Source organism: Doryrhamphus excisus, linkage group LG2 (assembly GCF_037039965.1).
Source record: "Doryrhamphus excisus strain RoL-2023G ecotype Guam linkage group LG2, RoL_Dexc_Guam_v1.1, whole genome shotgun sequence".
Lineage (NCBI taxonomy): Eukaryota > Metazoa > Chordata > Actinopteri > Syngnathiformes > Syngnathidae > Doryrhamphus > Doryrhamphus excisus.
Window position 1 is genome coordinate 23,082,923 of NC_136358.1, and position 16,582 is coordinate 23,099,504.

General features: G+C 38.1%; 1 protein-coding gene across 6 annotated transcripts in view; it reads left to right on the plus strand.

Moving 5' to 3' along the window:
* The first annotated feature begins 894 nt into the window (after nt 1-894).
* Nucleotides 895-16,582, plus strand: part of LOC131109521 (voltage-gated inwardly rectifying potassium channel KCNH6-like) — a 39,198-nt gene continuing 23,510 nt past the window's right edge. For 4 of the 6 annotated variants that reach the window (XM_058061642.2, XM_078788867.1, XM_078788868.1 and 1 more), the window contains exons 1-6: nt 1,667-1,797; nt 3,010-3,240; nt 9,742-9,906; nt 11,224-11,638; nt 13,338-13,447; nt 14,250-14,326. In XM_058061642.2, the coding sequence (XP_057917625.2) occupies nt 1,722-1,797; nt 3,010-3,240; nt 9,742-9,906; nt 11,224-11,638; nt 13,338-13,447; nt 14,250-14,326 (1,074 nt within the window). In that variant the 5' untranslated portion in view covers nt 1,667-1,721. Of the gene's footprint in view, nt 1,007-1,666; nt 1,798-3,009; nt 3,241-9,741; nt 9,907-11,223; nt 11,639-13,337; nt 13,448-14,249; nt 14,327-16,582 lie in introns of those variants that run through there. The other 2 variants (XM_058061646.2, XM_058061644.2) reach the window with 2 other exon arrangements.

The following is a 16,582-nucleotide window of genomic DNA, read 5'->3' on the forward strand; positions in this document are numbered from 1 at the left end:
ATGAAAAACACATACCTGATGGACAAAAGAATGAAAATAAAGTTCTTTTTCCTCCACTTCTGCACCCTACACAGACGGGACATAAATTACACATTGTAACAAAAACCACGACGGGCCTAATGTAACGAAAATCCCGCCAGAAATGTAAATGAAAAGAAGCCCTTTTAACTAAAACCAACCATCAAAATAACATAAAACCACTTGAAATGACAAATATGTCGACATGAAAACAATATACACAACACAGAAAACCAAATCTTAAACTAAACAACACTTTTGTCGGCAGCTCATTAACTGAACTTACCCTCGTCGATGCCAACCATTTTGTGTGGCAAAGAGAGGAAGTGCTACCAGAGCTGGGGGCAACTACGGAAGCCCGGGAGGAGCAGAAGTGAAAGGATAAAATAAACACACATACAAAGAAAGCAATGAAAATAGAGTAAACAAGATAAGAAAATTAAATAACTCATTGAGATAAAATTCACACAATAACTAAATAATAATAAATTCATGCATTAAGAAAATAAATAATAAAGTGCATTTTTAACTCTGTTACACATATTGAAATCTACTCATTTCATTTCTACAATGTCACAGTCACAGGGAGCTTTCAGAAAGCTTTCAGAAAGCGAGCGTTCAGAGCCTTCACAAACTTCCTTTAACACCCGAATACAACATTTGACTACATTTATAGAGAATTGGCACTTCATTCTCGTGAACGTGCAAAACCTAAGATTTTAATAATAACTTGAAGGTTAAAAGGCAGATACTGTTGTGAGTATGAGTATTTTTTCGTGTGTAAATACCACTCAATTGGGGCCTCATGCGCATGTTTGCGATGTTTCCTGTGATTTCCAAGTGTCCCTGAAAGCAATCTAATGCACCTAAATGCACCATTTCTAGAAGTAGCTAGCTCAGCACCGGTAGCAGTTTTGCTAGTTGGCGCGTGCGTCCCACGTGCAGCCGGAAGTACCCAGCCTTTGTGTGCAGCGTGTGACTGAACAAGGTAAGATTCATGATTTAAGATGTGTTGGGAGCTAAATTGAAGCTAGTTTAAGACAAACGTGTTGGTACACGTAGTTCTTATGGATTACAATCCGCACAAACGTCATTTTACGTCGTCCCTGGTGGGTAACTACAAAAGAAGTTAATCGCTGGTTGGATGTAGTAACTAGATTTGTCCATTGGGGGGCACTGTTTGACTGGTCAATTTTAGGAAGCCAAGACGATATTATTGTTATTATTTTTAGCATCTGTGCCAATTGACTTTTTCCAAAAATAACGCTATTGATATTCCTCACGTTTTTTATGTCCAAAATATATAATTTCAACGTTTATTCCAATTTGTATTATTATTTTAACATTGCACCAAAATTAGCTGAACATTTCTGATTTACCAACAAGACGTTTTTGAGGACAGTAAACTCTTTAAACAATAGTTATCCTACGACATTCATCCTTCACTGAGGATGTGTCCAAGCCGCACCCTTGAGGTGTTTCATCAATCCATTTAATGCATTTATTAGATAACTTGAGCTTTCATACAAAGTTATGTTCAATTCCTGGTTATCGACTGAATGCTGGTTGTTGTCCATCAACCTGGTGGGAGGACCAATCAACAGCAGGCATTCTGAAAGTGGGTGTGTCCACGCCGGTGTGAGAGCCAACATTTCAAGGATGAGGAATTCACGTTCAGGGAGCAGAGTGAAGTGGTTGTAATTATGCCGGTAAGAAGGGGCCATGTGGCGCCCCAGAATACCTTCTTGGACACCATCATTCGGAAGTTCGAGGGTCAGAGTAAGTAAAAGGAACCTTCAACTCCTTCAAAATAGTCAGCTGCTTTGATAGCAGAGATTTGTAATTACAAAAAAATATTTATTTATTGTTACGGGACTGGGGCAGCACGGCGGTCTCGTGGTTAGCGTGCAGACCTCACAGCTAGGAGACCAGGGTTTAATTCCACCCTCGGCCATCTCTGTGTGGAGTTTGCATGTTCTCTCCGTGCATGCGTGGGTTTTCTCCGGGTACTCCGGTTTCCTCCCACATTCCAAAAACATGCTAGGTTAATTGGTGACTCCAAATTGTCCATAGGTATGAATGTGAGTGTGAATGGTTGTTTGTCTATATGTGCCCTGTGATTGGCTGGCCACCAGTCCACGGTGTACCCCGCCTCTCGCCCAAAGACAGCTGGGATAGGCTCCAGCACCGACGCAACTCTCGTGAGGAAAAAGTGGTAGAAAATGAATGAATGAATGTTACGGCATCGTCGCTGCTTGTACTTTTTCTTTAGTTTTACCATTTCGGGGTACGTCGGTTGTCATAGGGAGTACTTTTGAACAAGTCGAATTATGAATTATGAATGAATATGTGATCTATGCTGAAGTCAACTACTCAAATCAGTCAATTTAATCACAATGAACATGAAAAAAGATACATTTTTGTATCGATTTTTTTCCATCACCCTTAGCCGATGGCCGATTTTGCTTGGGCCGATATTTGTGGCCGATAACTGCTTTTGCTCCCTCAATTTACATGAAAAAACAACAATGATAACAAATATTCCAGGTCTCAAGTTCACACAAATATTTATTGAAATGTAAACACTGAACACAGTAGGATTCAGCTTTAAAACTTTAAAAGGAGGAGCGGTGAAAACCTGTTCCTGTGTGAGTGGACATCCACGTGTATTTTTGTATTTCAGATACCACATTAAAGGGAACCGATTATAATTTTTCCCAATAAATGTAGTTAGGATGTCAAATGGTGTTAAACCATGCCAATGTTTCAGATCATGAAGTTTGAATTCAAATCAATTCACTTAATTCGGTTTTTATTGGCCAATTCTCTCGATTCTATTGTCATGGAAACCATAGCATAGCATAGCATTTGGTCCATCATCAGGACTGTAAAACCTGAAATGTATCCACATTGCTGCTGCATCTTGCAACGTCTGTTTTTCACTTGTGTCCGCCATGTTGATGTCTTCACCCCTCCTCCTTCCCTTTCCAGATCGTAAGTTCATCATTGCCAACGCCCAGGTGGAGAACTGCGCCATCATCTTCTGTAGCGATGCCTTCTGCGGCCTCTGCGGATATAGCCGCGCTGAGGTGATGCAGAAGCCCTGCACCTGTAGCTTCTTGTATGGACCCCTCACCAAAAGACCAGCAGTGGCCCAGATGACGAAGGCTCTCCTCGGAGCTGAAGAAAGGAAGGTGGAGATTACACTCTACACCAAAGAAGGTACGGCGTATTTGTTTTGCCGTTTAATCCATTAATTCCCATTGGAGTGAATGCTAGCATGTGGACCATTCCAAGGAGGCGTGGTTAGCATGTCTGTAACACCACCTAATTCATAAATTAATTAATTTATCATTAATAGTGAGTTAATCGATTTGAAAATGGATTAATCTGATTAAAATGTTTAATCATTTGACAGCCCTAGTTATTACTTCTGCATTTTTACTATGTACTTGAGATGGCTGATATCATTGATTGATGCTTTGGCACAGTTATTCAAAGTAATTTATCATTAATAGTGAGTTAATCGATTTGAAAATGGATTTAACTGATTAAAATATTTAATCACTTGACAGTCCTAGTTATTACTTCTGCATTTTTACTATGTACTTGAGATGGCTGATATCATTGGTTGATGCTTTGGCACAGTTATTGAAAGTAATTTATCATTAATAGTGAATTAATCGATTTGAAAATGGATTAAACTGATTAAAATATTTAATCACTTGACAGTCCTACTTATTACGTCTGCATTTTTACTATGTACTTGAGATGGCTGATATCATTGGTTGATGCTTTGGCACAGTTATTCAAAGTAATTTATCATGACTAGTGAGTTAATCGATTTGAAAATGGATTAATCTGATTAAAATATTTAATCATTTGACAGCCCTACTTATTACGTCTGCATTTTTACTATGTACTTGAGATGGCTGATATCATTGGTTGATGCTTTGGCACAGTTATTGAAAGTAATTTATCATTAATAGTGAGTTAATCGATTTGAAAATGGATTAATCTGATTAAAATATTTAATCACTTGACAGTCCTAGTTATTACTTCTGCATTTTTACTATGTACTTGAGATGGCTGATATCATTGGTTGATGCTTTGGCACAGTTATTGAAAGTAATTTATCATTAATAGTGAGTTAATCGATTTGAAAATGGATGAATCTGATTAAAATATTTAATCATTTGACAGCCCTAGTTATTACTTCTGCATTTTTTCTATGTACTTGAGATGGCTGATATCATTGGTTGATACTTTGGCACGGTTATTCAAAGTAATTATCCTCACAGGGCAGTGATCGCTAATCTGGTATCACATCACTGGGATTTAATGTTTCATCCGCAATACTTTTCTTATTAGACCTAAGCAATACCCCATGTGAGTTATTAAAACACAAAAGCCTACTGGGGGGGGGGGGGGGGGGTCATGTTGGCACATTATAACAATGAAGGGAACAAATGACCAAAAGACCGATGAAGCAGATTATAATCTCATAGATCCAACCAGTGAAAGCGGGCCACAGTTATTCAAGTGTCTCATGATGTTGAATTTATCGTAGTTTTTTATGAAGCTGATGCCATCAGTATGACACAATTTTTTTGGAATGTTCAGCATAGTCAAAGGCCTGCAGTCACATGCAAAAGGTCCATTACACAAGGAGGAGGATATAGATAAATATATGTATATATGGCAAAGTACGACGACAAGCACAGTATGTTTTAACAAGGACACAAAAATGCTACAGTACAGCTGAACAGTGCCATGACAACCAAGAGGCACGGTCACAGGAGTGAAATACATGTTCGTCACTCAATAATTTCTTATGTGCAACCTCATAGGTTAATCAATAAAATCCAAACTGGAACTTAAAAAGTGTAGAAAGTGTATGGTGAGGGGTTTTCCTTTTATGGCACAGCCTATTTATAATGGTGGACATTAATTTTCCTCATAATGTTGCAACATTATTTTGGTAAAATAAAATTACTCATTAGATCACATCTTTTTTTTAATATATTTTGGTAATGGTTTTATTTCAGTTGAACATGCATCAGATTACAATTGAGTGCATCCCATAATCAGTTCACAGTTCCACATGTCCAAAAGGAGTAGGAAGAAGCAAAGCTTATTAAATCCTACCCCACCATCTGGTAACAATCAGTAACTGTTACATTTGTTCACTTCCTGCTTTCCTAATATAGTTGAAGTTTTTTTTGTCACGTACCGAAGTAGGAGGTGGTATGACCATCCAATGACGTAATGGGTACCATAGTAAGTGTCAATATAGTGATATATATAGCACATCATGACTGGTTCAAGACTCTTCATCCTTGTATTTAGCAAACATCAACTGCTTGTATTGTTTCTTGAATTGGCTCATTGTTGTGCATTGTTTGAGGTCCTTACTCAATCCATTCCATAGTTTGATTCCACATACTGAAATGCTATGGCTTTTTAACGTAGTCCTAGCATAGAAGTGTTTCAAATGTACTTCTTCCCTGAGATCATATTTCTCCTCTCTTGTAGAGAAGTATTGGATGACATTTTTAGCTAATTGCTTATTTTTAGCCTTATGCATTATTTTAGCCGTTTGAAGATGAACTATATCAGCAAGTTGAAGTATTTATGATTTTAGAAATAAGGAGTTAGTATGTTCTCTGTAGGCGGCATTATGAATTATCCTTACTGACCTTTTTTGCAGTACATCTAGCGAGTGAAGATTGCTTTTATAGTTATTAGCCCATATTTCCACACAATAAGTAAGATATGGTAGAACCAGAGAGCAATAAAGAGTGTGGAGTGATTTCTGATTGAGAACAAGTTTTGCTTTGTTCAATATTGAAATATTTCTGGCCACCTTATGTTGTATATTTGTAATATGAGGTTTCCAGCTCATATTTTCATCTATTGTGATCCCCAGAAATTTATTTTTTTACTTTATTTCAGTAAAATTACTGCAGATTTGTCAATTTCCGCTGTTTTTTAATAAAATATATATAATTTTTCTGATTAAGTTCTTTTTTTACTTTTTTATACCGCACTTTGGACACCCCTGATTTAGAATCAACCCCTCCGTCATGGAGTATTAAACTTGCGATTAACATTTCATCTCCTGTCATCCACCTTGTCTTATTGCTATTTGTATTTTTTTCAACAATTCCCACCTTTATTGCTTTTGCCTGGAGACAAGCAGAACGGCTCAATGACCAGAGCAGACAATATGGCCGATATGACTGTTCACTCATTTGGCATTCAGGGAGATGGGGTGGGGGCTGACACAGCACAGCAAGTATTGGAAAATGTATTTTCTCATGTTATAATACACAGAAAAGGGAAAGAAATATGTGTTATGTTTCACGTAAAGATTGTGGATCTAAAATCCCAAAAACGGTGCAGTTCCCCTTAAAGAGGCTACCATAAGGGTATCCAAAGTTCCTCCTGGGGCCATTATCGGTCAAGGGATATTTTTTTTTCTAAAGATTAAAATGGAAAAATAAACATTTTACAGGAATAAAGTCACAATGTTAAGAGAAAGTTGTACCTTTTTGTTTATAGTGGTTAATTGAGTCCGGACCCGATAGCGAAAAAGGAATTTCCACGATATAGGATTCAGTTTTAACTCATTTACTACCTAAGATGTATTTATACATCTTTTATATTTGCACACAGCATATTTTGCCTTTTGGAGGAACGACATTTTAGTAGAATTCCCTTGTTAGTTTGCTAAAGAGTCATTCCTGTACTCTAATTGGTTTAAGGACAGTTTTACCTTTTACTTTGGATATGACTTTTTTTTAGCAACAAGAAAAAAATCGAAGGATTAGAAAGGATGAATACATTTAAGTATGCAGCATATGGCACCTCACACCTCCAAGCTGCTAACATCATTTCTGAATGAGGCCTGAAACATTGTGATAGCATGTGTGTTTATGTGAGAGTCAGACTGTGGGAAAAATGGAGATTATCTTCTCGGTCCATTCATTAATCTCTAATCCTGTGGGATATCATTTCTTTTTCACTGGGTGTGGCGTTGATGCACTAATGAAAGCTATGATCCTTTTGTCCTACCATGAAGGCCTACCAGTCACCTTCATGTTGAACTCACTCACAGTGAATATTTCAATATTTGAAACCTATGTTGTTATAGTCCAGACCCATCAATATAAATGCACATATTATACAATTACAGTTGATCAAACTAAATATATTTCAAATTCTAATTCAATACAGCAATCCCTTGTGACTACTAATATATCATTGTATACATTTTTCCTACGAAAAGTAGCCCAATATTAGTAAACTAAATGTGTATTTTTAAGCAAAATTATCCCAAATAGAGCATTTTCAACCATAAAAAAAGACTAAATGAAGTAAAATACAAATATTGATTGTCAGTAATGTTACTGTAATGTTAGGATGTAGTATTCTACACTGGCCGCTTGGTGTCATTAATGTTACTGTAATATGAGGATGTGAGGATGTAGTATCTACACTGGTTGCTAGGTGTCAGTAATATTTTTATGTTAGGATGTAGTATTCTACACTGGCCGCTAGGTGTCAGTAATGTTACTGTAATATTAGGATGTAGTATTCTACACTGGTCGCAAGGTGTCAGTAATGTTACTGTAATGTTAGGATGTAGTATTCTACACTGGTCACTAGGTGTCAGTACTATTGTTATGTTAGGATGTAGTGTTCTTCACTGGTCGCGAGGTGTCAGTAATGTTACTGTAATATTAGGATGTAGTATCTACACCGGTCACTAGGTGTCAGTAATGTTACTGTAATATTAGGATGTAGTATCTACACCGGTCGCTAGGTGTCAGTAATGTTAGGATGTAGTATTCTATATTGGCGCTAGGTGTCAGTAATGTTACTGTATTAGGGTGTAGTATTCTACACTGGTCGCTAGGTGTCAGTAATGTTACTGTAATGTGTAGATGTAGTTTTCTACACTGGTCGCTAGGTGTCACTAATGCCCAAAATGTAAATTCTTGCAATTTCTCAACTGGTCTGAAAATGTGGATTGTGTGTGTGTGCGCGCAGAGATTATAGAAATAAATAGATGATGACATTGAGTGGAGTCATTGTGATATCATTGTGTGGTAGAGTTAGCATGTAGCTACGGTAATCCGTTCTGCAGCAGACATAATGTCACCTTCCATCAGTAACTGCCCTTCACACATTTAGACACACACACACGGATAAAAAAAAAAACTTATTACAATGACTTAGAAATGAATTTCATGCTCCTAAATCTTACCATAAATGCTTGATCTAATAATATCAGATACAAGGTCCAGTGGACGGCAATCATGTCATCGTCTTAGCTTAATATTCTCATTTCAACCACGTTGAAAAAAAAAATAATAAAGATAACATTAGGCAATTGGCTCAGAAATGTTCAGTGCTTGGTGTAACGTTGATTATGATTATTGTTTCAGCTAATTATAGCCCGTTTCATAGGTATTGTGGTGTCTAAATAGGATTGTTGTTGTGTCATTTGAAATTGAGTAATTCAGGATTTTACATCAGTTATGTCATAAAATTGAATTGTTTCAAAGCGAGCATTTAAAGCGCAGGTGTCCAAAGTGAGGCCAACGGGCTAGTTGTGGCACACAGCTTTTTTTATTATTATTGGCCTGGGGCACTTTAAAAAATTAAATGAAACATAAAAAGTAAACAAAAAAAAAGCAGGGGTAGTCAAATGCAGGGGAACATTATAAATAGTGTTGGGCGATATGGACCTTGGCATATGTCAGGATTTTTTTATGTAAATGTAAAACATGTTTTACATTCATTCATTTTCTACCGCTTTTTCCTCACGAGGGTCGCAGGGGGTGCTGGGGCCTATCCTAGCTGTCTTCGGGCGAGAGGTGGGGTACACCTTGGACTGGTCGCCAGCCAATCACAGGGCACATATAGACAAACAACCATTCACACTCACATTCATACCTATGGACAATTTGGAGTGGCCAATTAACCTAGCATGTTTTTGGAATGTGGGAGGAAACCGGAGTACCTGGAGAAAACCCACGCGTGCACGGGCAGAACATGCAAACTCCACACAGAGATGCCCGAGGGTGGAATTGAACCCTGGTCTCCTAGCACATGTTTTACATGTAAATGTAAAATGATGTAAAACGATATAAAATAAAAATTCAGTGGTGATTTCAAAAGATTTTCAACAGTTTTTTCCATAGTTTTTAAACTGTTATACATGATCATCATTTGTTACCATGTCTGCAATACCATCCTATTTCTACATTGCTTTGTGAAAAGAAAGAGAAATGATCATATATTTGTATGTATTAACACGTTAAAGCTAAAAGATAGCAGGCATGCCTGGAAATGAACTTGCCTAACACGCACAAGGAGTGATTTAAATGGAACGTGTGCAATGAGTACCTACACTGTGTGCTGTGTGCCTGTGATGCTGTGCGGTGGCGACATCTGGTGGACTCATTTACAATTACAGTAAGAACATGGCAATGCCAATTCATTCCTTCTTTGTGTGGTCAAGCTGCATCTGCATCGCTCCACTCCACTCCACAACTGGGTCTATTTGCTGAGGTTCCCAGAATGTCCATCCATCCATCCATCCATTTTTTGATGCCTCACTAGTATCGCGGGTATGCTGGAGCCTACCCCAGCTGTCTTTGGGTGATAGGCGGGGTACACCCTGATATATAATCAGTTTGACTTTGTCTGCAGGAGTGTGTTTTCACTGCTTGATAGACGTGGTTCCGGTGAAGAATGAAGACGGTCTGGTCATCATGTTCATTCTTAACTTTGAGCTTCCCACTGACCGCCGATCAATCAACTGCTCTCCAACCAGAGAACTCAACAGAGTACTGCGAATGCCTCGGCTGACTCTGGGTAAGAAAAGTCCACTCATTACTGTAACAGAATAGCATTTGCATAAATGAAGTTCCTTGTCACCATATAACCATTGGAATTTTCATATTAATTGTTGCAAACCAGGAAAACAATACCCATTTTGTGAAATACACGGTACACAGGTCAGACTCCGCAATCCGGGTTTGAGGGTGGATTGTACGCTCCCGGTGGGGAGTTGAAGTATGTTGAGGTCTTGTTCATCTGTGAGCTTGACGGGCAGGTCAGTATCTGCACCCGACTGTCGTATTGAAAAGAGAAGAAGGCAAGGTGCTTCTACGTTCCTCATCTATGCCCACAAACAGCCAGTCTGCAGGGTGGCTGGACTCTAGAGATGTGAGGAGTGAGGAGGGCGGTCATCCAGGAACGGCTCTCAGCCTAGGTCAGCCTTAAAGGGGACGTATTATGCAAATTTTAGAACAGCTACACCCGATAACCCACACGGAAAGCTTTCTAGATCTTCCATAACCTGCACCTATTCCAGCTAGATTGCCTTATATTTTCCAAAATGCTCTGTATTGACTTATTCCACCCACAGCCCGCTTCCAGGCATGCACACCTCGCTGTGATTGGTCATACTCCCAAGCATTCCCAAAGACTTTCGGACGACTCCGGAACCCCACTTTCTAATTTAGTCAGTATAGAAGTTGATAATAAATAAAAAAAAAAAAACCTTGGGAGAGCTACTTCAAAAATGGCGACTGGCTGGAGACCTCTGTATGAACGATCCTGGTCGCTTGACGATCTCGACATCGGTTGTGGAAATGTGGTCATGTATATGACTGCGAAAAATACAAATACAATTTCAAATACAAATACACGTATTTAGCAGGGCGACCTGTGTTTAAAAAAAACTTGGGTTGGCTATTAGCAACTCCAGACATCGACAGCATGCAATGCAGGTAAGACACTGCGTGTATGCACGCGCTATAATGCTACACAGATAACTGATTACTTCACTGATAAAGTGCCACTTACGGCTTGTGCTTCTGATTCTTCAACATGAACAAGTAACGTTTCTTCGCCTGGATATCTGCCACTCCAACTACTTCTGCTCGCTTCTTTAGGCACTTAGTTGTCCTTCAAACCTTTTTGATTGCTACGCGCTAACACGGTAAACTCAGCACAGTGAAACATTGCGAGGGGAGGGCAAGCCTGCAGCTTGTACCCGGGAACGCCCATATAAAGGAAATCCAGCTCACTGAGACGTCACAGTGACCCCGGGACTCCGAACACTCCACATAGATTGCATATGGTATGGAAAGAATGCAATGTATTCATTCTCATGTGCTTATCTAGCTTGCCGGCAGCGCCTCCGTCTCCTGCTTCAGTCCTTCAGACCGGGACTGAGTGGGATATCGCAAGACACCGAGCTCGGTGGCCGCCATGCTAACCTTCCTCCCCTGGGACATGAATCAGTGGCGCTGGAAAACCTGCTGTCCTTCCCCGAGAGACAGCAGCTGGATGATGCAGGATCTGGTCTCCTCCTGTGGGGCGATGAAGACTTGGACGAGGAAGGAAGTTGGCTCAGACGACAAGGGGGAGAGAGGGAAACCTTTGTGCCTGCTCGACGACAAAGTGAGGGCGACCGAAGGAAAAAAGATTGCAAAGTGTTTGGCCTGCTGTGTGATACAAGAGCATCCCCCCGTGCTCCAGCCTCAGCACCACCGACCCTGACAGACCTGTCTCTGGCGTCCTCGTGTGGCTGTACGAGGTAATTTCACTGGCCTTTGTCTGCCTTTACATCACCTCCAAAGTCAAACATTGACTTCAACCCAAACTCTAAGCCTCAGAAGTCAAACACAGCTCGGACCAGACTATATATGATGCCACTAGTAGCAAACTCTAGTCTGTTTGCTCGACTGCTACAGTTCGTTCGGTCAAGTAATGGTAATGGTAATGGTTTAATTTCATTTGAACATGCATCAGATTACAATTGAGTGCATCCCATAATCAGTTCACAGTTCCACATGTCCAAAAGGAGTAGGAAGAAGCAAAGCTTATTAAATCCTACCCCTCCATCTGGTACTTTAACAATCACTGTTACATTTGTTCACTTCCTGCTTTACTAATACAATTTATTTTTATTTTTTTATTTTTATTTTGTACCCCTTATCCTCATGAGGGTCGCGGGTTTATATTTTAATTTTAATTTTAATTTTAATTTTAATTTTAATTTTTTATCACGTATCGAAGTACGAGGTGATATGACCATACAATGACATAATGGGTCCAAAAGGAGTAGGAAGAAGCAAAGTTTATTAAATCCTACCCCTCCATCTGGTACTTTTACAATCAGTAACTGTTACATTTGTTCACTTCCTGCTTTCCTAATATAGATTTTTAGTTTTTTTATTTTATTTTTTTTTAAATTTTTGTCACATACCGAAGTACAAGATGATATGACCATACAATATAATAATAATAATAATAATAATAATAATAATAATAATAATAATAATAATACATTTTATTTGTATAGCGCTTTTCAAAATACTCAAAGACACTTTACAGAAGAATGGAGTTGAATAAAAGCAAATAAACAGAGTAAAATATACATTAAAATACAACATTCATTGGTTAATACACAGTTAAAACATGAGAAAAAGCGGTGCACAGCAGTCAGGTATGAAAAGTTAGACATTAAAAACAGATTTAAAGAGGTGGGTTTTTAGTTGTTTTTTGAAACTGGAAAGGTCAGGGCAAGCACGGAGTGAATGGGGCAAAGAGTTCCAGAGGGTGGGGGCAGCGATGGAGAAGGCTCTCAACCCCAGGTTCAATAACATAATGTACCATAGTAAGTGTCAATATAGTGATTTACATATAGCACATCATGACTGGTTCAAGACTCTGTCGTGATGAATGACGCCTTTGTTGAATGTTTGGTATTTTTAACCTTCTGGACTTCCATTTTATTCTTTGTTTTTGATCATATTCACCAAATTTCCAGTTGGGTTTTGCTAACCATCGACTGGTTTCTATCTGTTGATGTTCAAACCCACCGAGCACCCATTTCATCAGGACACAGCCCTGGTGGTCCTCTGTCTGCAGCTGGTTGCGAAATCAAGGTTAAATCCAATTCAATCCAATCCACTTTATTTATATAGCACATTTTATAAACAGTTTCCAAAGTGTTGCACAGACTACTAAAATAAAAAGTAAAAATAAAATACAATAAATAAAGGTACAAATTGAATTTAATTCAAAACTAAAAGATCAAATAAGAAATAAAATAGTAAAATAGACATTAAAAAAATTAAAAACAAGAAGCAAAGCAATAAAAGTATAAAAATAAAACCAATTAAAACACAAAGAAAGAACTAAAAGACACAGGACCAAATGACTAACTGCATAGATTTTATTGATTGTATTTAATTTTCCTATTTATTCATGTATTGATTTATTTTGGTCAGCAGGTTAGATGGCACATGTGGGAATTTAAAACTTTCCTCTTCAGTGGATGACATCAAGAGTAGCCAACATTACTGGGAAAAGAGGCTCCAGTGTCGACACAGCTGTACAGGTGACAAACAGACTTTGTTTTTGACTTTTCTCCCCAAATCCTTTACAAAGTCAGTTCAGAAAACTGAGGGTGTCTTTTGCGACTAAAATTGCGTTCTTTTTTCATAATATCTTTTTTTGTACTGTTAATATTTTCACTTAGTTGGCTGAAAATTTCAGCAGATTTTTTTTTTTATTTCTTGTTGCTGTTTTAATTATTATATTGTATTTTATACATTTTTTATTTTTATATATTATTATATTTTATTTTTATTATTATATTTTATTATTATTATTATTATTTTAACAATTTCTAAATATACAACTTTCTTCTTGTAAATTTCCTTCTGATAATGTTCTTTTTCCTAATGTTTTTTTTTTGAACTTGTCAACTTTATGCTACTAAAATGACATCATTTTAACTGAAGATGTTATTCAAGATATTATTATTTATTCTCCTGAAATTGACTTGACTTTCTTAACAATTTGACTTTTAACTGTAGAGATTTCCATGTTGTTGTTTTGGGGTTTTTTTGTTGTTGTAATTTTCTTGTTAAATAATATTTTGACAATGTGCCGCGGGCCTCAAATGGCCCCAGGGCTACACTTTGGACAACAATGTCTAAAACCTGGGGCCATTTTGTTTAAAAAAGATGCATAGGAGCAAAAGGAGAGCCATTGATAGTAAATGTTCATGTGAATATTTCGATATTTCCATATTTTTCGTCAGGGAGTTTTAGGTGTTTTAGGAATGATACTTTACATTTTGAACACTGGCCACGTCCTATCACGACTACTCTCTATTAATTTCTTTTTTTTTATAGCTGGAATAACAACCAGTAGAAAGAGTAGTGCACCTGCTGGGATATCAAACACTGACATATGGAGGACCAACAGTCAGGTAACATTACATCACTGAAATACGTCCGTAGTTGGAGCATAGACAACCTGCTTATGTTTTTTTTTATTATTATTAGAGTCCTCTCGACAAGAAATAACACCCCTACAGTCACCCTTACACTCCTATTACCCAATAAAGTAGCCAAATTAAGAGTAAATAAGCCATTTAAGACACTTCTTTGAGACTTGTGATGTGTGTGTTACTACAAATGTGTTCCCTAATGTGTTTTTATTGCAGATTTTATTTAGGGATTTTTGTGTTTGTCGTGAGATCACCCAAACTGCAATAGAAGTATTTGGTGCTGCAAACAAATCTAGTGACCAGTGGCGAATACTACATACATACTAACATACACCTAATGTGCTTTATCTGTATATATACTAAGGGTGTGGAAAATAATCGATACATCGATGCCCATACGCGTGATGCGAGTGCATCGGCTTATTCACCTGGTATGGATGTAATTTACGGGTGAAATCTAGATTCATCGTGATGCATTTGCGGGTATTGGTAAAATCCGACGGAAGCCGTGAGGCACATACAACTACTAGTAAAACAGCATGGACGTTCGTAGCAAGCAGCAGCGAGGAAGTTTCTATATTTAACCCCCCCCCGCAACGTTTAAATGGTATGTTAAATGGTACGGCGGAAAGCTCGACAAAACGTCCGTCATTTGCAAAGAAGCCGTACAACGGCAGCACGACAAACCCCCTTAAAAAGGGGACACCACAACACGGCCAAGTCTACCGCCGCCTCCCCCGTCTAGTTCCTAGTTGGACACCGGGGGAAAAAAACAAGCAAATCGGGTCAGAACAATTGGATCTTCCGCTTCTTCCTGAATTTGGAAACAATTTTAAAAGGGTAGAAGTTGTTTTCCACTTTCTGCTCCTCACTGCTGTATTAGCCTAGCTGACAGAAATATAAACAAACATTGATTGCATTAACATTGTTGTTGCTGTACTGTAATTTTATACAGCAGTAATTATTGTTGAATTGTTTTACTCCACCACTGAACCACTGCTATTGGAATTGCATGATGTGAAAGGAAAGTTTTTTTTTTTTTTTTTGTCCCATCCAGCCATTGGGGCAGATAGTATTGTTGGTCTAAATGCCCTTACATGCTAAACAGATTTGCTCTGTGTCAGGAAAGGTGTAAGCTACAACTTTCCTGTACCATGGAATTTTATTTGCCGTTATTTGATGTTTTTGTTATGCGCATTTGGAGCGACCGGACCGGAGCAAGAAGAAACACAGAAAAGAAGAAGAGAAACTGGGGTGGGGGTAGGGGTGAGACAGTAGAGAGAGAGACAAAAACAGCAGCAACAACAATTCCCATAACAACAAAAGTGACAAACAGGACTGCATCAGTTAAATGTCAATGATGGCTAAAGGTCACAATGGAGATGATATCACTGAAATGAAAGTGGCAATAGTAACAATGAAGACATGAACCGTGATCGTAAACACAATTACAGCCATACAGTTGCAGTAATTAAAATCTCACTGCTTGACATCATTATTACTGTAGGAAAGTTGTTTTTGAAAAGTTGTTGCTGTTTTAAGATGGCAAAAAAAAATATATCAAGAAGTGGTGCATAGTAAAAAAGACAAACAGCACTTTAGTTGGATTTACTGCCAAGTGCCTAGAAGGAATAAAGCCAAATCCTTTTTGTCGGACCATAATGAATTCCAGTTTTTCCCTTTGCTTATTTGTATCATGTTGAATTGCATCATATTGCAAGAAATTGCACCATATCATATCAGATTGCATTGATGTGAACTAAATGATTATTGCATCGTATCGTGAAGAGGGTGAATCGTATCGCATCGTATCACCAGAAAATTCCATGTTTCGTGAAAGTATCGTATTGCTGGCAGTGCATCGAGATGTGTATCGCATTATCTAGTCCTTTTATGTTATACAGTAAAGTCTCGTTATATCGATATCGGTTAAAACGAATTACTACTTATTACGATACTATTTTCATTTCCCGGCAAATTTCTAGTCTTTTATGATATAATTAGCTCCGTTAGTACGATACACGGTTATTATGATAATCCGGTTACTAGGATGCCCTTTTCATCTCCCGCCAGCCAATTTGGTCTGCTTATATCGATACAAAAGCAGCTTAAATCAATCTTTGCTTAAGGATTTCAATACCAAAAAAGAACACGGCGAACGGCTGCTTCCAGTCAACTTTATTTTTCACACTTCCACCACCAGAGTGCAGCACACACAGCGGAAAACACCCGTCC